General features: G+C 43.1%; 1 protein-coding gene across 3 annotated transcripts in view; it reads left to right on the forward strand.

Annotated features, from left to right (window-relative positions):
* msh5 (mutS homolog 5) overlaps window positions 1-23,946 on the forward strand; it is a 248,287-nt gene that overhangs the window by 118,607 nt on the left and 105,734 nt on the right. For all 3 annotated transcript variants that reach the window (XM_063199820.1, XM_063199819.1, XM_063199818.1), the window contains 2 exons: window positions 14,344-14,424; window positions 15,116-15,203. In XM_063199820.1, coding sequence (XP_063055890.1) covers window positions 14,344-14,424; window positions 15,116-15,203 — 169 coding nt within the window. The remainder of the gene's footprint in view (window positions 1-14,343; window positions 14,425-15,115; window positions 15,204-23,946) is intronic.

Genomic DNA, 23,946 nt, shown 5'->3' on the forward strand with positions numbered 1-23,946 from the left:
ACCTCTTCTAGGTGGTGGTGGAGGGTCCGGGCTCGTGGCTGGAAATCCTGGGGGAAGCACACACACAACAGGACAGATGAACCGAAGCAGTAGTGCAGTCAAGGGCAGAGCAGAAATCGTAGTAGGAACCGGAAGACAGGTCAAAATTACCGGGGCAGGAGATCAGAGGAGTTGTAGACAGGTCCGAGTCAAGATCAGGAGGTCCAGCAGATCGGGTTCGGGTTCGGGTTCGGGTCCAGGAGGAAGTACAGGTACAGGTGCGGGTACGGGTACGGGAACAGGTTCAAGGTCGGAATTACAGACAGGGGGTTCAGGTGGACAGATACAAACACGAAACATGCAAGGTTTGCAGACGATCCGACAAGGACAAACACAAAGACAGGACTAGATATACACAGAGGAATCACGAGGGAGATGGGATACAGCTGGGAGGTTAAAGAGACACAATGAGTAGAGACAGGTGAGGACAATCAGACAGAGCAGAGACAGAACAGAGAGTAGAGTGGCAGATGATAGAAAGTAATTAAGGTAGTTAACAGGTAGAGGGAATCAGGTAGACAGAGACAACCAGATAGACAGACACACAAAACGACAGACAGAGACAGACCAGACTGACACAGAGACAGACCAGACTGACACAGAGACAGACCAGACTGACGGAGAGAGAGAGAGAGAGAGAGAGACAGACAGACAGACAGACAGACAGACAGACAGAGAGACAGACAGAGAGACGGGGTCAGAGAGAGAGAGAGACAGACAGAGAGACGGGGTCAGAGAGAGAGAGAGAGAGAGAGAGAGAGAGAGAGAGAGAGACGGGGTCAGAGAGAGAGAGAGACGGGGTCAGAGAGAGAGAGAGAGAGAGAGAGACGGGGTCAGAGAGAGAGAGAGAGACAGACAGAGAGACGGGGTCAGAGAGAGAGAGAGAGAGAGAGACAGAGAAACAGAGAGAGAGAGAGAGACAGAGAGAGAGAGAGAGACAGAGAGACAGAGAGAGATAAGAGCCAAGAGCTCAAAGAAGGATGCCAAGGAGCGAGCTCATGACACAATTGTCACTCTAAATACCGCAAAAATACGATTTGATGTTTTTTTTTAAACAGCCATTGAATTGGCACGTGTAAAACAAAAATAGCAATCTTATATTTTCTAAACAATATAACAAAAAACATGCTGTAGGCTATGTATGCTGACATAGGTAGTTATAGCCTACATGAGTGGTCCTTTAGCTTATGTTGTCAGTGTAATTGGCAGGCTGCTTAACTGGTGTTCTCAGCCCCACAACTCTTAAATTCTATTTTTTTTCAGGCAGTGATGGTAGTCCTACAGGCAATGAGGCAGAGATCACAGGGAGATGAGAAACACCAGGAGATCAGATAGAGATAGAAGAGGAAAGAGGAGGAAATGAGCAACAGAGAATGAGGAAACAGAGAAAGGTGAAATAGGAGATGAAGAAACAGGTAGTGCGAGAGGAGTAAGAGAAGAAACAGGGACAGGAGAGATGGAGAATGGAGAGTGGAGAGTCTGAAGTAGAGAGAGATGCAGAATCTGAGACTGAAGACACAGTGAGAGGAGAAAGAGAGAGCAGATGCCATCCCAGTATCTGGACAGAAAAACAACACATAGGCCTCCGGTTTAAAAAAGATAACCATTGGCTTATTGTCAATGGTGAACATCTTGGATGCAAAATCTGCAAAAAAAGTGAAAGGCCTTGGAGTGTTGCTTTGCGCCGCATTGTGTTGCGTCGCGTCGCCTCGCGTCGCGTCACGGTCTGTCTGATCAAAAAATTCATAGTTTACCCACCTCTAATTTGACCACTACAGCCCTGGATTCAATAATCATGAGAACAGAAAGAAAGCACCCTAGACCTGTACGGGATGAACTAGGCAATGATATCATCTTCTGGGACCAAAATCACTGAGAAAACAATTGGTAGCACTTAATGCCACAGAGGATTAAAATCCTGTAGTGCACACATGGTACCCCTGCTTCAGACGGAACCTGTGCAGTCCCGCCTGAGGTTTGCCAATGAACATCAGACTGGTTATGAGAACTATTAGGAAACTGTTATGACTAGGATCTAACTAAGATGTTTGACATTAACACAATGCAATGTGCTTTGAGAAAGAGCCTATGATCCCAAGAACACCGTCCTCACCATCATGCATGAAAGTGGTATCATTATGGTTTGAGGGTGTTTGTTTGGCCAAGGCACAGGACAACCTGACACCGTCAACGAATGGATGGAGGGAGACATGTAACGTGAAATCCTGAGTGCAAACGTCCTTCCCTCCACCACTATAATGAAGGTGGAACATTTTTGGATCTCCCAACATGACAATAATATGCAACATACAGTCAAAGCGACGAAGGAGTGGCTCGAGAAGAAGCTTATTACATTATTACATTACATTATATTGCATTTGGCAGACGCTTTATAACCAAAGCGACTTTCAAAAGAGGACATATTCAAGCCAACATCACAAGCAAATACAATGTGCACAGGAGATATACAGAACAACAAGTGCAGTTGCAGAGGGGTTAGTTTTTTTTATTTTTTTATTTTTTAAATTAAAGAGTAAATAACGAGTACACACACACAAACTAAACTAAACTAAACATCATGTCAGGAGTCTGCCCTGGGGCAAGGCCAGTTCAAGCATTAGTCTAGTAGATTCTCTCGAAAGAGGAAGGTCTTCAGTTGTTTCTTGAAGGCTGCAAGAGATGTGCTTAGTCTTGCTGCCTCTGGGAGACCGTTCCACCACTTGGGTACCACAACGGAGAACAATCTTGACTGGGAGTACCTAGAGCGACTGGATGGCAGAGCCAGACGGCTTGTGCTGGATGAGCGCAGTTCTCTTCCAGTAACATAGGGCGTTAGTAGGTCCTTCAGATAAGCTGGGGCCGTTCCTGTGATGGTTTTGTAGGCAAGGGTCAATGCCTTGTGCTTGATCCGGGTGGCGATCGGTAACCAGTGCAACTCAATAAATAGAGGAGTAACATGGGTCCTTTTGGGTTGATTGAATATCAACCGTGCCGCCGCATTCTGGATCATCTGCAGAGGTTTTAGCGCACAAGCAGGTAGGCCTGTCATGAGTGAGTTGCAGTAGTCAACGCCGGACAGGACAGTGGCCTGCACCAGTCGTTGTGTAGAATATTGTGTCAGCACAGGTCTGATATTCCGTACGTTGGACATCTGGAATCGACAGGTCCGGGTGACTGAGTCGATGTAGTTGGAGCATGACAGCTCATCATCAATCATGACGCCAAGGTTTTTGGCGACTTTGTTTGGGGTCACGATGGTGGAGCCTATCTTGAGGTTGATGTTGTGACTGAGCGACTCTTTAGCTGGGATCACCAGGAGCTCTGTCTTGGCCAGGTTCAGCTGTAGGTGGTGGTCCTTCATCCATGTTGACAAATCGGTGAGGCAGGCAGAGATGCGTTCCGAAACCGTGGTGTCATCTGGACGGAACGACAGGTACATCTGGGTGTCATCAGCATAGCAGTGGTAGGAGAACCCATGTGTTTGAATGACACGTCCCAGGGAGGAGGTGTATATTGCAAACAGAAGGGGTCCCAGCACTGATCCTTGGGGTACGCCTGTGGAGAGGGTGTGAGTCGTGGACAGTTTCCCTTGCCATGACACACTGAAGGTGCGTCCAGAGAGGTAGGAGTTGAACCATGAGTGGACAACGCCTGTGATTCCCATGGCTGTGAGTATCCTCAGGAGGATCTTGTGGTTGACTGTGTCAAAGGCTGCAGACAGGTCTAGTAGGATGAGGACCGAGGATAGTCCTTCCGTTCTTGCAGTCCTTAGAGCAGGGCTATTCAATTAGTTTTTCAAGTGGGCCACATTTTGAAACCAAGAGGTGAAGGTGGGCCGCACATGTCAGCGGCCGCCGCCGGTCACTGGGCTATAGGTGGTAAAATAACTTTTTCTAGATTTTTAAAAGCTAGCTTCTAAAAGCTTTTAAAAGCTATCTTTTTAAAAGCTAGCTTTAATCTTAACATTGATGTTCAATCCTACAATCAGGACAGAGATTCACAAAAAAAGAGAATAATTTGTTGTCCATGCAAAATCAAAACTGCAGTGCTACAGCACTTAGGCCTACTGCAATAATCTGCAGGGGTGACTATCATACACTCCCTGGAAAAAGAGGTAACTCAATGGGATCTTCCTATTTAAATAAAGGTAATAATAATAGTTTAAAAATTACTCTGTGCAATACAATTAGCACAAATCTGTATTGTAATATGGTGGACACAATATATTGCAGTATTGCACAGTTCAATGACTAATGTTATCTGACCTCATAAATGGCAAGTGATCTTGAAATCATTCATTAGTGACCACATCCTAAATTGGAACGGACGTTACGGGCATGAGTGACCATATTTCTGTAGCCATAGAACACTAGCCTACTGCCAGACACACGTTGTTGAAGGAGCGTTGAAGTGAGTTGACAAGTCGAAGAATCTGCGTTCTGAATGCGCCTCTAATACCCCCCCCCTCCCCCTCTCGAGCGTTGATCCACTTCTTCCAAACTACCGCGGTGGCTGGTAGTGCCATCAAAAATGCATGTGACATAAATATTTGTTTCGTTTTCATTGTCGCTGAGTCTGTGTGGCTACAAAACATCAGACAAGTCTAGTTTACTCCTGTCGCTACTCCTGTCCTGTCGCTGCCCCTTCCGTTGCGGGATACGGATAGCGCAGACCTAGAATGGAACAAAAATCAAAACTAACTGCTTTGACTAACTACGTTGAGGCTCAAAAGAGAGCATAACCCGCCGGTTGCAGCTTCACTTTAAAACCAGTCAATGCTGCAATTGTCATCCACACCTTCCAATTCAGCTGTAATAAAATAGGCTACTTAAACGTCTTCTCCCTCTCCACATGCCCAATGGTCTCGTGTGCGTTCCCTGCCTACTTGATGGTCACACACTTCTTTCTTTCAGGTGGATACGGACATTTAGGCTACGTGCACAGTTCAAATGCACAGTGTGAAATGTTCATCAGCGCTGACGTGTCGTTTTGTCAGACTTTGTAGATTTCATTTATTTTAAGAACATAACTTCTAGATGCCGCCTCGTCTCCGTGTTGCATGAACTGTGTTGTCAAACTTCATATCTCCGTTGTAAGACGCTCCATGACTACAGTTGCTCATTTTTTTCAGTCGACAACTCTTCCACAAGAAGCACATACCTATAATGCAACAGTAACACATCTCAAACGCAGGCACCTCGCACAATGCAGCATTGACACACGAGCGTGTGCTGCACACTGCGTGTTGCGCAACGGCACCGCTTCCAACGACGCAGCCTAATTGAAAATATGCTATTTGTTGTAGGCATAGTCCACAAACTGGCATATTGAGACCGCAAAACTATTAGAGACTAGACTAACTGTTAAAGAGGGAGACAAACTAACTGCTTTCCGCGAGGGTTTAAAATGTTAATTTGTTCTGGAGACTCCCCAATGGCCTTTTTTACTCTTGCGGCTGGCCGTCGGATCTGGGCCGCATCTGGGCCGCGTCCGGGCCGCATCTGGCCCGCGGGCCGCCAATTGAATAGCCCTGCCTTAGAGCTTCAGTCACTGAGAGTAACGCAGTTTCAGTTGAATGTCCGCTTCTGAAACCAGATTGTTTTGGGTCCAGTAATCCGTTCTGGTTTAGGAAGTTGGTAACCTGCTTTGCAACTGCCCTTTCTAGCGTCTTGGATAGGAAGGGAAGCAGTGAGACAGGTCTGTAGTTTTCGACATGAGCAGGGTTCAGTGTAGGCTTCTTCAGTAGTGGTGTCACCCTTGCTTGTTTGAAGGCGGAGGGGACAGTGCCGGAGGAGAGTGAGGCGTTCATGATGGATGTGATTGCTGGGACCACTGTTTGGGCAATGTCTTGCAGAAGGTTCGTGGGCACTGGGTCCAGTAGGCAGGTAGTGGGACGGCTTCTTGTGATGAGTTTGGAAACGTCTTCTTCAGAGAGCAGAGTGAATTCTTTAAGTGTTGCAGGAGTCGGCGTGTTTCCCACGGGGGTGTCTTCTGGGCGGGATGTCGGCTCACAGAATTGCTTGCTAATATTTGCCGTCTTCTCCGTGAAGAAGGTGGCAAAGTTGTCTGGTTTCAGGTCTGAGGGCGCAGGAGGGGGGGGGAGGGTTGAGCAGTGACTTGAATGTAGAAAACAACTTACGTGGGTCTGTAGTGTTGCTGATCTTGTCGTTGTAGTAGGTCGTTTTGGCAGCTGTTACAGAGGCGGAGAAGGAGGCTAGTAGAGATTTAAGTTTTTCGAGGTCAGATGGGTTGCGGGTTTTGCGCCATTTCCTTTCCGCTGCTCTGAGGGTGGTACGTAGAGCCCGGATGGTCTCTGTCAGCCATGGTCGCGGTTGTGAAGGTCTTGCAGGTTTAGTGACTAGTGGGCACAGGTTGTCGAGGCAAGAGGTCAGTGTGGAGCTGAGCGAATCCGTAGCAGTGTCAACATCGAGTGAGGAGAGAACGCTTGCTGAGGGCAAGGCATCTGCCACCACTGATGCGAAGGTAGTGCGTGACAGGTTGCGTAGATTCCGCCTATATGTGACCAAGGGAGGGGGGTGTGTGTAGGGTTGGGTAGGGAGGTGGTGAAATGGAGGAAAAAATGGTCTGAAACATGCATTGGTGTTACCTTGATGTTGTCCGCTTGGCAGTCCTTAGTCATGATCAGGTCGAGCTGGTTACCACTCTTGTGTGTCGGGGGGCAGCTGGCTAGTTGAATGTCAAATGAGTTCATCAGGGCCTTGAAGTCTGTGGCGTATGGCTTATCAAGATGTATGTTGAAGTCGCCGAGGACAAGTAGGGGGCCGCCTAGGTCCATGATGGAGGAGATCAGCGTATCCAATTCGTCAATAAAGTCGCCCAGTGTTCCTGGAGGACGGTAGATCACAAGTACAGACACCTTGATTGGGGCTGTGACTTTGATGGCATGGTATTCCAGGCAGCTGTAGTTGTTGGAAGGCAGCAGGGGGGCATACTGTAGCTCCAATGCTTGTTGATAAGGATCCCTGTTCCACCTCCTCTTTTCTTTAGCCGACTGGTGTGTGAAAATGAGTAGTTAGCTGAGAGTGCTGCTGGAGTGGCTGTGTTTTCAGGCTTCAACCAGGTTTCTGTTAGTGCCAACAGGTCAACAGAGAGACTACTAGCGTAAGCAGAGATGAAGTCTGCTTTGTTGACAGCTGACTGGCAGTTCCAGAGACCAACAGTGAAGGAGGTGATTGAAGTTGTGTTTGGTTGTAGTGGCTGAAGGTTGGCCAGTTTTCTGCATTGGTTGGAGGGTTTGAAAGGCCTGCGCCTTCTGCAGATTACTGGGATTTTCTGGAAACACATTGTCAATGTAGGTCAGTAGTGCCTTACGTGTCCTTGCTTCGGTGGAGTTGCACAGGTAGAGTTGCCTGTCTTGTCACTCGTCGGTCTTGCACAGGTTGCACAGGTAGAGTTGCCTGTCTTGTCACTCGTCGGTCTTGCACAGGTTGCACAGGTAGAGTTGCCTGTCTTGTCACTCGTCGGTCTTGCACAGGTTGCACAGGTAGAGTTGCCTGTCTTGTCACTCGTCGGTCTTGCACAGGTTGCACAGGTAGAGTTGCCTGTCTTGTCACTCGTCGGTCTTAGCACGAGGAGGGCTGCCGCTACCCAGCTGCCGCTGGAAGCGCACTTTCTTTCCTAATATGGGTGCAGGTGCCAATCAGTGAGCAACGCCCACAGCAATAACCTCAAACAATGGCTAGTTTCTGGGGGTGTGGTCCTGATAATTGCTGTAATCAGGTCACCTGATACCTTTACACTACTACAGCTGACTTGACTAATTTCACTAAAGCATGAAAACACATACACACAAATTGACAATCTTTACAGAACACAATTAGTAAAATATAGCAAAACACACTTACTGGCTGCAGTCACGTGTACTCTTGCTTTGTCTAGTGAAGCAGGCTTGTCCTAGACCTTAACACTTAAGCCTGCCTATTTAACTCTTGAGGTGAAGTGACTCGCAACGCCCACAGCAATAACCTCAAACAATGGCTAGTTTCTGGGGGTGTGGTCCTGATAATTGCTGTAATCAGGTCACCTGATACCTTTACACTACTACAGCTGACTTGACTAATTTCACTAAAGCATGAAAACACATACACACAAATTGACAATCTTTACAGAACACAATTAGTAAAATATAGCAAAACACACTTACTGGCTGCAGTCACGTGTACTCTTGCTTTGTCTAGTGAAGCAGGCTTGTCCTAGACCTTAACACTTAAGCCTGCCTATTTAACTCTTGAGGTGAAGTGACTCGCAACGCCCACAGCAATAACCTCAAACAATGGCTAGTTTCTGGGGGTGTGGTCCTGATAATTGCTGTAATCAGGTCACCTGATACCTTTACACTACTACAGCTGACTTGACTAATTTCACTAAAGCATGAAAACACATACACACAAATTGACAATCTTTACAGAACACAATTAGTAAAATATAGCAAAACACACTTACTGGCTGCAGTCACGTGTACTCTTGCTTTGTCTAGTGAAGCAGGCTTGTCCTTATTAAAGTCATGAAATGGCCTAGACAGTCTCCAAACATTAAAGGAACAGACCACCCTTTTTTGATTTTCACATAATTGCAGTATCTCCAAGCATTATTCATGAACGTGCATATAATTTTCGTCTATGTGTTTGCATTGCCCCGTTTGACAGTATACCCAAATTAGGCATAGTAATGCAAGTCTATGGTACAAAATAAAACACCATCAAATGTACTTCTAAACCACTTTAAAATGAATGTAACATTCACCAGAGTGTAAAACAGCAATTTAATTCGGTCCAGTGATCACTTGTGGCTTGATGCTAAAGATACCAGTTACTTTCAGCGATTATGCTAAGCTATGCTAATAATTCTGATCCAATAAATCTAAGTACTGAAAACACAGAGAAGAAAATGATATGCACATTCATGAACAATGCTGGGAAATACTGCAAATATGTGAAAATCAAAAAAGGGTGGTCTGTTCCTTTAACCCTATAGTAATTCTATGGAGGGAATTGAACCTCCCATTTGCCAAACCACAGCCATAAACTGTTAATGTTTTAGAGATAATGTGCAAAGGAAAGTTGGGAAAAATCACTTCTAATATATGAACAAACATTGTCAAGAACTAAAAGAAGCATCTGAATTCTGTGCTAGAGAAATATGACTTTGCAACAAAGTACTTTGTCTTCTTTGGATATAGGGGTCAAATACTTATTTGCCTACATGAAATACAAATCAATTAAAATATATTCTTTAAAGTTATTATCTGGAATTTCGTTTTGATATTCTATCTCTCCATGTTAGAATACATATTATCATTACATTTAGAGACTGATCATGTCTTTATTAGTGTGGAAACTGGGAAAATCAGGAAGGGGTCAAATACATATTGGACTCACTGTATAAATTAACCAACAACATTTTGAATAATGTATGAAGCATTTGGCATGATTGCATAAATATTAACTTTATATTAAGATATGTGAATGTGAAAAAAACTCAAGACAGTAATATTAACTACAAGTTCAATTTCGTAACACAAATTGCGTCCTGTGGGGTGACATGTATGTCAATGTTTGTGAATGGCCAGCTGCAAGGCCAACTACAAGGGTCTTAAAGACTGGCTCCTAACCAGTCAGTACCTCAGTTATTGGAGAGTGCTGTGGAAGTTTAAGGTGACTCTTAACCTCTTAATATGTCTTCATATTGCAATCTTTCTGTCACGCAATGCTTAGGTTCATTTTATGGTGTCCTGTGGTGTGACTGCTCTTATAGGAGGAAAAAAACTTTTTTTTCCTAAATGAAAACACATATTAAGATTAAACACAATATCATTATCAAATGAGCTCAGATGTCAGTCATGTATACAAAAGGATTAAAATGGCCATAATGCAGTGAATTCCCTGTGGTGTGACTCCATTTTCCTGCGGTGACATGCCTATGCAATGTGTTGATGCAAGACACATTTTCCCAAAAATGGCAAAAATAAGCTGAAATTCCACTGACCACTGAGTGCTTTATTTTTTTCTATTTTTTTCCGATTTTTATCCATCATTTTTTTCAGGAAATATTGTCAATGGGCTGGGGTGGGGGGACACGCCGTCCCTTTTCCCGGTGTTTGTGTTTTGTTATTTTGCCTTTTACCACCACGACCTCTCTTAGTTGTGGCAGGTTGTTGTTCTTTGCGCAGGTGCGCGACGCCTTCATCTTTCAGCCATACGGTCTGACACGGTCAGCTCCAATCACCCCCCCCCTTGGACAAGGGATGAGTGATTGGAGACTGGCCGGTTGAGATTAGTAGTATTATTTATTTTTATTTATTTGTCCTTTATTTAGCCAGGATTGTCCCATTGAGACTACAGTATCTTCTGCCAGGGAGTCCTGGTCAAAATGGCAGCAAACATATAGTTACAGCACAGACAAACACATAGACAAAAAGGAAAATAAATGTACAAAAAACACATTAAGAAGAATAAGTTTACATAAAACGTATTTTGAGATTAAAAGTAGTCTATGTGCTGCATAGTCAGAAACAATGACACTTCTCTGTGTATACTGTATTAATTTCCCTCTTAAAAGTCTCTAATGAGGGCAGAGAGTCCATACATAATAACTTCTGCAACTCATTCCATAGATATGGGGCATAAAAAGAAAAGCCTGTTTTCCCTAATTCAGTGCGAGGAGTACAAGACTGTAGTAGTAACTTGTGTGAGGAACGTGTGCCATAAGATAAAGTACAAAAAGACAAATTACAGATATAATAGGGAAGTTTGCCCAACAGTGCCTTTGCAATAAAAAGTAACATATGCAATTTACACCTTAAATACAAGGATGGCCATTGGACTTTAGAGTACAGATCACAATGGTGGGTTCTTGAGGGGGCACCTGTTACAAATCACAATGCTGAATGATAAACTGCATCTAGCTTCTTGAGGAGACATAAGGGCGCATGCATATAAATTGTATCCCCATAATCCAACACTGAGAGAAAAGTACTTTGAACCAGCCTTTTTCTTGCTAGAAATGAAAAACATTTTTTCAAACGAAAATAAAAACCAACCTTAGGTCTTAGCTTTTTTAAAAGATTATTTATGTGTACCTCAAATGTGAGCTTTTGGTCTAGCCAAATACCAAGATATTTATAAGAACTAACCCGCTCCAGGAAGGTACCATCAAGTGTTGCTAAGTTACCATCAGGACAAGATCTTGAGCGTGTGAAAATCATATACTTCGTTTTATTTTTATTTAGTGCTAATTTCAATTGCAGTTATGCATTTTGAATAGATATGAAGGAAGTTTGTAAAGAGGCAAAAGCATCTTGCACTGAGGTACCAACGGTGTATAAAATGGTATCATCAGCATACAGATGTACTTTGGCTGGGTTTAGGCCCTTATCTATATCATTAATATACAGAGAAAACAGGATTGGGCCAAGAACTGACCCTTGCGGGACACCTGCTTTTATGGTAAGTAGGGCTGGTTGAAGGTTCTCTAATGCAACACACTGTGTCCTGCCAATTAGATAATTTGAAAACCATTGTAACACTAGACTACTAAAACCTATTGCCTTAAGTCTATGCAACAGTATTTTGACATCAACAGTATCAAATACCTTGGAAAGGTCAACAAAGAGTGCACAACATGATTTTTTTGTGTCCAGGGCAGAAATAAAATCATTTAAAACAGATGTTACAGCAGTTACAGTGCTATGACCTTGTCTGAAGCCTGACTGAGTTGAACTCAAAATATTGTTTTCAGCTAGGTAGTGTTTTATTTGCTCACTGACAAGAGATTCAAACACTTTAGCTAGAGTTGTATCGTGTAAACTTATTGGTGAGGTGTAGATCCCCTGAGTGGTATAGTAAACCCTCCGCCAAGAGGCCTGATTTGATAAACTTAGGCTACCTCTTCACTGTGAATCATTTCAGTGTGCTGTGACTTCTTTTGTTTATTTTGATTATGTTTTGTGTGTACAGTTTTGATTGCAGTGTTCTTTGGCATTCACAGTGCAGTGTGTAGGTAACATGCTCAGTAAATTACCTGTACTAGCCTACTCAGTGCTCTCGCACTTCAGCCGTTACGGTTTCACGATATCTATCTGTATTGACTTCAGTGGAGTTAAAACTCTGTTTGTGTATATAAACTCAAGTGAACTGCCTGCACATTTTTGAATACAAACAAGACTGAAAGCAGAAGAAAAATAAAAAACTATTGTATGTGCAACAGCCGTGTCATCCTTTGTCATCTAGAACCTGTCAGGGAAAATTGTGTTTTAACATCTGGGTTGTCTCACCCTTTAACGAGACTGGCGTAGTCACCTTTTAAAACCTAAATGAGTAAAAGTTTGAACTCTTGGTAAACACCACTCTGCTACACATGGATTACACCACGACATGTCACAAATATTACAACCAAATTGAGCTTCCTTGGCGGAGGTTTGCACTCTCTGAGTGCATGTCTAGTTATTATTATTATTATTATTATTATTATTATTATTATTATTATTATTATTATTATTATTATTATTATCATCATCATTATTTTAAATAGCTGTCTGCCTGTCTATGTTCATTGGTAAATAAATGGCTAACAGCATAGGCCTATATTACAATAAAAAAGATAGTGTCAAACTTCTGCAATATGGTCTACTTTCACATTTTGGATTTATTTTTATTTCTTTTTCATTTCAGTAATCAGATAAAATAGGCATATTATTGACACAGTTAATAACAACTTGGGCATGGGCGTGCTCCACCTCCATGTGCACAATAATAAGAAGGCTATGTACACTGGTCTTCCTCTCCGCAAGATATGGGCGTAAATAATGATGACGCAATGTGGCAATGTCAATCTCCGTCTATTAGGAAGAGATTGTGATTTCCACAGACGTCTTCTGCTATGTCTGCTATGTCAATGTCTGCTATGACCACACGCCACATCATTGCTGTTGGTCAGATTCACATCGTTTCTATTTTTCATGGAGAATTATTTTTGACTTTGATTTTGTGAATGAAATCTCTTCCCTTCTCGATGTAAAGCTATATTGAACTTATCACCGGGGCCTCCTCTCAGGTCCTGTTTGATGCTGCCTGCCGCTGAAAGCAGTGGGTCACTGCAGTGCATTTATCACGGCATGTCGAGTGTTTTATTGAGGCGCTGTGCTTTTTCAACGTTTCAATGCGAGATGTTTTGCAGCCAGTGGTAAACGACCTGTTACCAACCATTGCATCTCCGCACTTTGCAATAGATGCTGTGCATCACGTTTTCGCCATTGTCATATTATAGCCAGGGTAACTGCCACTCTTTCCGAAAGGGATATACTTTCGACTTTCTAGCTACGAGCTGTGGCTCAGTGTTTGGCACATTCTCCGTCTCGTATTGTATTGGCACGGATCTTCAAATTGTTCTGTTGGTTTTAAGTGGACGAAAAGTTGTCTCAAGTTCTTATCATTCACACTCACCAAAATAATGTTGTATCTCGCACTAGCTCCGCTATGTTCTCTTAGCTAATTGCTTATCTTTTATTACTGACAGGTAGACGCCCACGCTCACACACACACTGGACTACGACCAACCAGATGAAGGCTCCGCCCTTAAGTTGCTCAATTCTGATTCGTTTAAACCTCGATATGGGGCGCAGACAGAACCCAAGTAGACTTTAAGAGTTGCATCCGAGATCTTATACTAAAATCCCACCCTCTTTGGTTGCATGTTTTTTCCCCCCAAAAGGCTGGTCGCACCGGTGCGACCTCCGTTTTTTTTTTTAAGTCGCACTATTAAAATATTAGGTCAAATTGGTCGCACTCTAGAGCCCTGTGTTAATCTCAGAAAGGGCTGAACAAAAAAATCTACATCATCTTACTCTGGATCATCATGTTGATGTGGATGACTTCAACAATTCATTCTTCTAGATCAGTGGTTCCCAAAGCTTTTCTGTGGGGACTCCCTTTTGGACCTAAGAATATTTCGCGACCCCTCCACGTTCTTAGGCCTTTTGTCCATTACTATTGCTAGATTTTCCATTAATAGTTTGTCTGCTATTGCTAGAAATTTTACCTCTGGATTTCACATTTTTATGCAAAGTCCCTCCTGGCCGCGACCCCCTCAGCAGTACTTCTGTGACCCCCCCTTTGGGTCCCAAACCCCCATTTAAGGGACCAGTGTTCTACAGGATGTGGCGTAAGAGCTAAATGAATTAAAATTGTCTGATTCATTGATGCTTCTCTGCCACATATTGTGTGTCACTTCTCCGCCCCGTGGCACCAAGACACTCCCTAACCACCACCCCCTTCATCTCATTTGTAGATTGGATTCCTTCTTTCCATCCCCCGACTTCCCAGCATGGTACAGAAAGAAGACTTTGAGATTGATGGGCTTGACTTTATGGTTCGTTCACTTTATTTTTGGTTGAAATCCACTTTCTGCCTTCTGTTCTGTTCTGTTCTGTTCTGCCTAGGCATCTAGTATTTAATATCCATGTGCTGTCCAATAGCCAAGTGCTGTATGCTGCTTATGTTGATCATGTAGTTCTTAGTAGGCTATAGTGAGTCTAGCTCATGTGTTATGACACTGGTATTGCTGTTCTGATCACATATAGTTTTCAATAAAGTAAGTATTGTCCTTATGCTGATTGTCATTATGGAATACGCCCACTATTAATAAAAAAACAACAGAAAAATAACTCCTCATACTGTAAAATCCCCTAAAATTTGGCATGAGACAGTATGTTTCATTTAACGCTAGTAGATGCGTCATAAGTTGAAATATTTTCTAATTGCAGGCATAGGTGTATTTCTTGCTTTCTTCCCTGCTTATACAGTATGACATGTCTGTACAGTTCTTCTGAGGAGTGCGATTAAATGGTTGCAATAAAGAACAGGATGGATGTCCTTGATGTGTGTGCTTTGCTTTGTATTCAAAGATTAGTTTTGATCAGTTTTTTCCAGGTTTCACCTCAAATTTTCCAAGGGATCTGATATTGGAGATATGAGCCATATTTGTATTTGTACTACATTTCCCCTGTTATACTGATGGATGGCTTGTGGGTATGTATGCCTTGTATGTCTGTGTCCTTTAGTTCCTGTCAGGAGTGCGGTTGCATTACCGTAGTGAGAAAACCAGAGGACTCGACGACCTACTGGGCGACCTACACTGTGATATCCGTGGTAAGGAACATGAAGCTGTTTGTGTAACACTATATTTTAAGCAAAACTGAAGGGAAAAGATCCACTGTCAAGTTGATTTTAAATAGTCAAAACAATCCCCAGTTAATTTTGTAGGGTGTTAAAGTGATGGTTCGGAGTAGATTCACCCTAATGCCATTTGAACCGTGACATCCATCCAGTAGTCCACCCTAAGTGTTTTCTGGCTTGGGCGAACATTAGCAGAGGTATTGTATGATTATTTCGAATAGTTTGGCGGGCATTCACAGTATCTCTAAACTTACCCTACAAATATCACGTCATGACACCAAACTTCTACAGTAGTACAAATATGGTCTCTACTCACAAAACGAAGCATTTGGAAGTTTGGAAATAGTCCAGGACTTATTTAGCTGCATATATTCTGTCCTGCTAAAGCTGCGCCACTCTTCTCTTAGATGATTTACCTCTTAACTTAACCTTAACTTGTCCTGAACCAGCTTTGTAGTATAGGCCCTTAGTGTTGGAATGTGCATGTGTGAGTGGATGTGTGTGTGTATGTGAGAGTATGTGCTTATGACAGTATTTGTGTGTGAGAGGACATGTATATTGCACTTGATGTTCTTATGTTTGTCCTTGTGTACTTCTATTGTGTACTGAGCTGTATGCTTTGTCTTCATGTTGGCTGTAACAAGTCATGGTGGTGGTGAAAACAAATTTCCCCTTGTAATAAAGGCAATCGAATCGAATCTTCTTTAACCCATTGATGCCTGATGATGCATTGCGAAACGTTGGCCCTGGCGCCTGGAGCTGCATTACGCAACATTCAGGCTCATGAGTTTTAAGACCATTTTATTAAAAATCTGTTTGTTTGAGATGAAACAAGAAAGAAAGATAATGGTCATGGCGTTTAAATGCAACGTAGTGCATATTTTTATGTGCTTCAGAAGCTGAGATACTTAGGTTATAGGCTGAGGGAAGCTTTTCTTAAAAAGGGCTTAGGCATTCAGCACCCTTTTTTGCAGGTGCCTTAGGCGTCAATGGGTTAAAGTGTGGAAAAATGCAACACTGCAACAAAATTACGGTCAATCCAAACAAATTGTCTTGAAAGCTGACTTCGGCTAAACCGCACTTAAACTGCTATTTTTGAGCCAATTTTGCTACGATTGGTCAGTCGCATGACTTTTTGGGAATCGGACGATTTCTCGTTCAATCGTGAGTCTCACATCGTGCAGTGTGCATGGAATGACTTTCTCCCAAGTGGATTCATGTCATTTTGCAACAAAGCTCTTCAGATACAAACTGTACATAACATGACAAGCTTTCTGAAGAGAAAAACTAGAGCAACACAGATGCAGTTGCTGTTCTTTTAATCGAGGGCACGGTATACTAGGATGATGTTGTTAGTGTTCTGTTTGGAGTCATTTTGTCATTGTCCACAAGCACAACGGAATTGAGCATTCCTCACTGAAATTTTGAAATCTTAGAAAAAATACTTATAGATATAAAAACTATGCTTTGGTTAGCAGAATTTAGTGCAGTAATGGTGTGATTCTCACGAAAACCAAGTTTCAAATGGACCAAACCCCTGAATTTTGAAGACATTTAAATTCAAAATTTCTCTTGGTTTTGCAAGATGGAGGTCTGTAAATTTGTCATGAAATAGTAATTTTTCTGAATATATAGTGTCATTTTAATCGGCCAGTTCATCAAAATTCTCATTACCGCAACATGATATCACAATAGAAAAAATATTTGTTAATTACATATTTTTGACATTTCACAGGAATGTTATTAACATTAGTACTCAGAGGTGTATAGAACACAGAAATAATGTATTTTTTAATTTAATATTGTTTTTTATTTTTACGATTTATCTCATTACCGCAACATGTTTCATAAGTCGGAGCCTTGTTTTTAGGCTATTTAACTAAAACATCATGTGCTTATTTAGATTTTTAATACAGATGAACTATGAAGAGCTATTATTTATCCTAATACAATTACAAACTAAATATAGTTTTGCAACATTAAAATAAATTTGCAAATAAATGTGTTGCGGTAATGAGAATAGTGGTGATCTTGCACTGAATTAGTTCCTGGGCAGGCTCCCTCCTGGTGTCCTAACCCTCCACTGATGTGGAAAATTTTTAAATATTGTATTTTATTGTATTTTAGTCATTAATTCACTTCTGTAAACATTTTGCCTTTTCCACCACAACTTTGTTCAATTGTTGCGGAGTATGAGAAAACTGTTGCGGAGTATGAGAAAATTGTTGCGGAGTGTGAGTGACCTTAACCTTATTTGATCTTTGTGGGGGGCACCATGATGTCTGTATAACTTCTGTTAAGTATTTATATTAAGACTTTAAAAGACTAAATAATTACCAAAAAAAGAACAAAATGTACATTATTGTACCAATAAAAACTTTGTGTATCGGTAATGAGAAACAAAAAGTTGTGTAGGCACGATGGCAAACAAATTGTGAACATTTATCTGGAGAGATATAGAATTAAGAGTCATCTTGGTAGCCATCTTGGGTGTTATGGTAAAAGGAATCCCCCCATACAAAATTACTTGTTTTTTTCTGTTCCTTCTGGTTTTAAATGATGCGTAAAAAATGTTGCGGAGGATGAGAATTTTGGTCTTGACCAAAGTTGACCAAAGTTGTTTTTCTTAATATTTCCTCCTCTTCTGTCAATGAATTCCTAAAACTACACATGTATTCACTGTCACTATTTAGTTTATAGGATGCATATAAGTTCTGACTTCTTCCTTTATTAAAAATGTGAAATATTTACACTTTAAGAGTCAAAATGTAGCAATGGACGCTAGGCATTTTACTTCGATATTTGAATATAATTCGACTGTTAAGAAAATTCGAGACATTCGAAAGAATATTACTTGGCCATTGATATTCGAATCTGACATGGGTATTGATTTTTTGGGTATTTCATTGGTATTGATTAAAATTATTTCCTTGTAAACGTCGCAATTCACAGTCTCAAATTATTTTTTCCATGGCTGGTTAAATCGCTACAGCTGTGTTGAAGAGAGTCGCGTGCGTGGCTCATCTCTCTGTGTTCCGAAGCAGGAGACTTGCGACAGGCAGTCTACCCCTCCGCATAATACGCAGATGAGTGCTGCAGAGTTCCATTCAAGTGAATGGCTATAGTTAATAAACAAAGCATCATCACATTACTTTCTGGAGTTGTTGACGAGTTTCTGGAATTATGTGATTCAATCCACAAGTACCTGTGATTACGCCAAGAGTAAGATAATAACTTGTTGTTTTTTGGATTTTGACAAAATTAGCTTCGTTGGTCTGGGTGTCAGATCAGGCAGACTCCAGGTTATATGTTTGTTAGCATGCTTTTAGCATGTTTTTAGCGCACTGCTAGTTTGTGTAATGTTCGTTTTTAGACAAGAGCAGTCATCTTGCCTAGACCTACAAACACACTACCTACAGTAAATGTCCGCCATTAGTGATAGAAAATAATACATATTTGTTGATATTGGTGCTGTGTGCTCAATTCACATGATTCCCAGATGATCCATTCAAATTTTAACTTGGGCTACAAGTTTGACGTGGCTGCTAGCTTTGCCATATTTAAATCTTCACACCTCTAAGTACCGTCTTCTTAATAAGTGCTGAACGATCGCTAAACAATAATGGCTGGTTGAATGCATGTTGTTAATGGACCATGCGTCACTGACTGGGGGGAAAAACAATTTCAGCTTGATATCAGGTCTAACTGGGGCAATTTTAATGGTAAAAAATATGGATAAATATTCGAATATATTCGAATATCGTTTTTAATTTAGGAACAAACTTCGACTATGATTTTTGGGCACAAGTCATAGCCCTAAAATATATATTTTTAAAATAATCATAATGTTCTACTTTTATTAGTGAAGTCAAGTCATTATTTCCCAGATAGCCCATGCTTATATGTATATACATTTTTTCCTGAATTGGATAGCATTTACTCGTTCCCCACAATGCTTTGTGCCACCTCATATGAATCACCCAATGGCTGCTGGGTAAAAGTTGTGGTTGTCATCAGAGATTTTCTAAGCTATGAGAAAGGCATCTCTCATTGGCTCTCATTATAGCCCCGTTGGCGAACGCAGCCAAGTAAAAGATGAATGGGAGCCTATTGGGCTAAATGGCTCAGCAGGGATTTGTGACGGTTCTGTTCTCTGGTTTGTAAAGATGTGTGCACATTCTGTACCTTATCATGGAAGTTGTATTAGAAGTGAAGTTAAAGGTTCCTGACATGGCTTTGTTCTCCCAAGACGTGTTAGTTTTGTCCTGCAACACGCTAGCATTCGGCTAATACCTGCTGGCTGAGGAATCTCTGCGACTATTCACGACCAGAGCTGACGAGAGACGTACTCTGACTGATCCTAGCAGAGACATCTACGGTCACACACATCAAAACCCCCCATCACCATCCTACATGTTAATTGAAGGTTCCCAAATTCTTAAGGATGAGCGCAGTCATTTCCTTTACCCCATGTACACATGCCGCTTTTCCACCACCTTAAATGCAATAAATAGAGTAGAGTAGAGTAATAATAATAATAATAATAATTGTATTTGTATAGCACTGTGTCATACAAGGCATGTAACTCAAAGTGCTTAACAAATGGGAAAAAACATTGTTAGAGATAGATTTAAAAGGAGAGGTATAGAAGAGAGGCAGAAAAAGCAGGAAGGTAGAGGAAGAAGAGATAGACAGAGAATGTAGAGTCATAAGGTCAACGTAGGTTAGGACCAGGATTCTTAGATGTGTAAGGTCCATAGTGGCTGGGCCTATCATAAGTCATAGATAGTCACACAGAGATTGGGCGCTCAGGTGCGGCCCCTGGTGGCATCAGGGGTGAGGAAAAACTCCCTTTCGCTTGATTCATAGTTTGTGAGGGGAAAAAAAAAGCTCAGTGAGGTCTGAGAAAAAAGACCCCCTGTAGTCAGGAAGAAACCTCAGGCAGAGACCAGCGGCCACCTAGGGGAGCCCCCTGCCAGGGCTGGATTGCGAGTAGTAAGGGCGCTGCGGCGGCTGGGACACTATGACGCCTTGGCAGCTAGGAGTTGGCAAGGATGAAGAGGTGGGTCTTCAGCTGCTTCTTAAAGGAGTCGACGGAGGTGGCTGATCGGATCTCAATGGGGAGGGCGTTCCATCTCTTGGGCGCATAGCAGGCAAACGCGGCGTCGCCGATCTTCTTCTGCGGGGGGGTGGGGGTCCTTAGCAGCTTGGCATCGGTGGACCTGAGAGCTCGAGCAGGGGCATAAAAAGAGAGCATGTCTGAGATATAGCTAGGGGCAAGTCCATTTAATGCTTTAAATACTGTGAGCAGAATCTTAAAGTCGATTCTGTATGAGACAGGTAACCAGTTCAGGTCTGCCAAGACAGGAGAGATGTGCTCTCTCATTCTGGTTCTAGAGTAGAGTAGAGAAACTTTATTGATCCCCAGGGGGAAATTCAGGTGTCAAGTAGCTACATAAAAACAAACACAGACACAGACACAGACACAAACACACACACACATGCCAAGAGGTTCCAGATCTGGGCCAGCTCTGGCATCTCAGGCAGTCCAATCCCCAATAATGATGTCCTTCTTAGTGTCCTTCTGTATACTGTTAAACAGTTGAATGGCCCAAGGGAGAGCAGGTGAAAGCACGGAGTCTGTGACTGAACAGACTCAGTTGGTTAGTGAAGGTGGCGTTAAGGGGGTGATGCTGATTGTCCATAATAGAGTCCAGTCTGCTCAGTGTTCTGCTCTCAGCTGTTGAGGTGAGTGACTGCAGCTCCATGCCCACCACTGACCCCGCCTTCCTCACCAGTCTGTCAAGGCGTCCAGCATCTCCTCCTAATGCTTCCACCCCAGCAAGTCACAGCGTAGAAGAGCACACTGGCCATGACAGACTGGTAGAACATAAGCAGAAGTTGGCTGCAGACATTGAAGGACCTCAGCCTTCTGAGGAAATAGAGCCTGCTTTGGCCTTTCCTGTAAAGTGCATCAGAATGTGTGGACCAGTCCAGCTTATTGTCAAGGTGCACTCCTAAGTACTTGTAAGTACAGACAGTCTCCACATTATCTACCCCAATAGAAACAGGCACCAAGGGCGAGGTGGAGCGCCTGAAATCGATCACCATTTCCTTGGTTTTGGTGGTGTTCAGGTGCAGCTGATTGTTTTGGCACCATCCTACAAAGTCATCCACCAGTCCCCTGTACTCCTCCTCCTGACCGTCTCTGATACACCCCACAATTGCAGTGTCGTCTGAGAACTTCTGCATGTGGCATGTCCCAGAGTTGTAGCTGAAGTCAGTCGTATACAGGGGGAAGAGCACGGGGGAGAGAACCGTTCCTTGTGGCGCTCCTGTGCTGCTAATCACTGTCTCCGATGTTATGTCACCCATCCTTACAAACTGGGGCCGCTCTGTGAGGTAATCAGTGATCCAGGTTACCAGGCTAGGCTGCACTCCAATCCGCACCAATTTCTCTCTCAGCAGCAGTGGTTGTATGGTGTTGAATGCGCTGGAGAAGTCAAAAAACATGATTCTCACAGCACAGCCACCCTTATCCAAGTGAGCGTGTACCCTGTGAAGAAGGTACAGGATAGCATCCTCCACTCCCACGTTCTCTTGGTAGGCGAACTGCAGAGGATCCAGTGCGTGGCGTACCTGGGGTTTGAGAAAGTTGCGCAGCAGCACTCGTTCAAAAGTTTTCATTAGGTGTGAGGTGAGGGCAACCGGTCTGTAATCATTAAGTTCTTTAGGGTGAGTTTTCTTTGGAACAGGCACCAGGCATGACGTTTTCCACAAGATAGGAACTTTGCCTTCTTTTAGACTCCTATTAAAAAGGTGATGAAGAGGCTCAGCTAATTCCTCAGCACATGTCTTTAGCATTCTTGCACAGATGCCATCAGGGCCGGCCGCCTTGGACTTAAGTCTTTTCAGTGTTCCTCTAACTTGATCAGTGGTAATTGTCGGCTGTGGGAGTGCTGGGTTGGGGTAAGGGGGGAGTGGGAAAGGGGTGGGTGTTGGGTTTGTTCCAAGTCGCAGAAGTGAGGAGCAGGGGAGGGGGATAGAGGTAGTGGGGATTTGTGAGCCTGCTGTGTCCATTGGTGGGGATACTGCTGCATTGTTGATGATGGTGGGAGTGGTGACCATAGGCAGAGTAGGAGGGTGTGGGGATGAAGTGTCCCTGTTAGTGATGCTGGGTGAAGTAGTAACGGGAATGGGGGGGTTGTGAGTGGGGGAGATGGGAGCCTGCTAAAGAGTGGTTGTCAAGTGTGGGCTGGGGGGTGTAGGGATAGAGGTGACAAGGGAAATGCTTCCCTCTGTGTCAGAGTTTCCAAACCGGTTGTAAAAATGGTTTAAGTCATTGCACATTGACAGGTCGCCTTCTGCCATACCTCTCTTCTTTCCACACCCAGTGATCTTTTTTATCCCCTGCCATGCCTCTTTAGCATTGTCCTTCATTTTCATTTCCACCTTCTTCCCATATGTCACCTTGTCCTCCTTCATTCTGCTTTTGAGCTCTCGCTGCACACTCCTCAGCTCTGTCAAGTTGTTTTCTTTAAAAAGCTTCTTTTTCCTATTGAGGAGTTGCTTGACATCTCTGGTTACCCAGGGTTTGTTGTTGGGGTAGCAGCGAATAGTCTTTGTTGGTACAACAATGTCCATGCAGAAGTTTATGTAGTCAGTAGTACATGCTGTGGCCTCTTCCAGGTCATCACTGCCCTGCAATAACAGGTGTCCGCAACAATCCTAACATAACTTTAAACACATCGGCATCTGAAGTCAGACTTAAAACTACAAAACAAATGGCATAGTGCCGTAAAGTCGATTGTCACGTGTTATGTCATTGCTTTAGTTGAAATAAGGGTCATTTTCACGAATCTAACACTTGACAAGATGCAAACGTGTCGGCAAATGCTTTCACTTACTCATATCTATCGAACGCGACTTCATTGTTTCCAGTGAAAAAATCACACGGGCAGATAGTTCTATGAGAAGCGTACAGCCCCATTGGCACCCATTCATTATTTACTTGGCTGCGATAACATAGCTGCAGTGCCACTCCTGGCCACCAGCTCTAGTGGTCGTTCTTGTACAATATTCCATTTTCTTTGTTGTCATGGAACTGTGCCAGATAGCAGCAGTTCAGACAGGTTGTGGCCTGGGTGTGACATGTCTCTAAGGAAAGAATTTGCCTTTTTAGGTTGCGGGCGCTGTCGAGATTAGGGAAGAGGGCAGCCAATGATGTCCTCTGTCACAGTGCAGCCTTGGAACCACACATAAAGACAGTATGTCAATATGCTCTCCACTGAGCAGCAGTAGAAGGACACAACCAGCCTCTGGTAGATGTTGTTTTTCCTGGGTATTCTGAGGAAATAAAGTCTTAGCTGTGCCTTCTTCATTAGCCCAATGTTGTTGATGCCCCAGGTAAGGCCCTCCCTGATGTTGTACTCCCAGAAATCAGAAGTCTGATACCCTCTCCACACACACCCCTTCAATCACTAATGGCTGGATGGCAGTCCTCTTCCTCCTGAATTCCACAACCAGCTCCTTGGTATTTGGCTGTGTTCAGGAGCAGGTTGGCTCTGCACCACCCCTTCAAACGCTCTACCTCATCCCTGTAGGCAGACTCACCCCATTCTTGAAATAAGTCCAACTACTGTGGTGTCATCCGCAAATTTCACTATGGTGTAACAGTTACAAAGATGGGCAGGGAAGCAGTCATGGCTATAGAGTG

The sequence above is a fragment of the Engraulis encrasicolus genome, chromosome 5, assembly GCF_034702125.1.
Source record: "Engraulis encrasicolus isolate BLACKSEA-1 chromosome 5, IST_EnEncr_1.0, whole genome shotgun sequence".
NCBI classification, from domain to species: domain Eukaryota; kingdom Metazoa; phylum Chordata; class Actinopteri; order Clupeiformes; family Engraulidae; genus Engraulis; species Engraulis encrasicolus.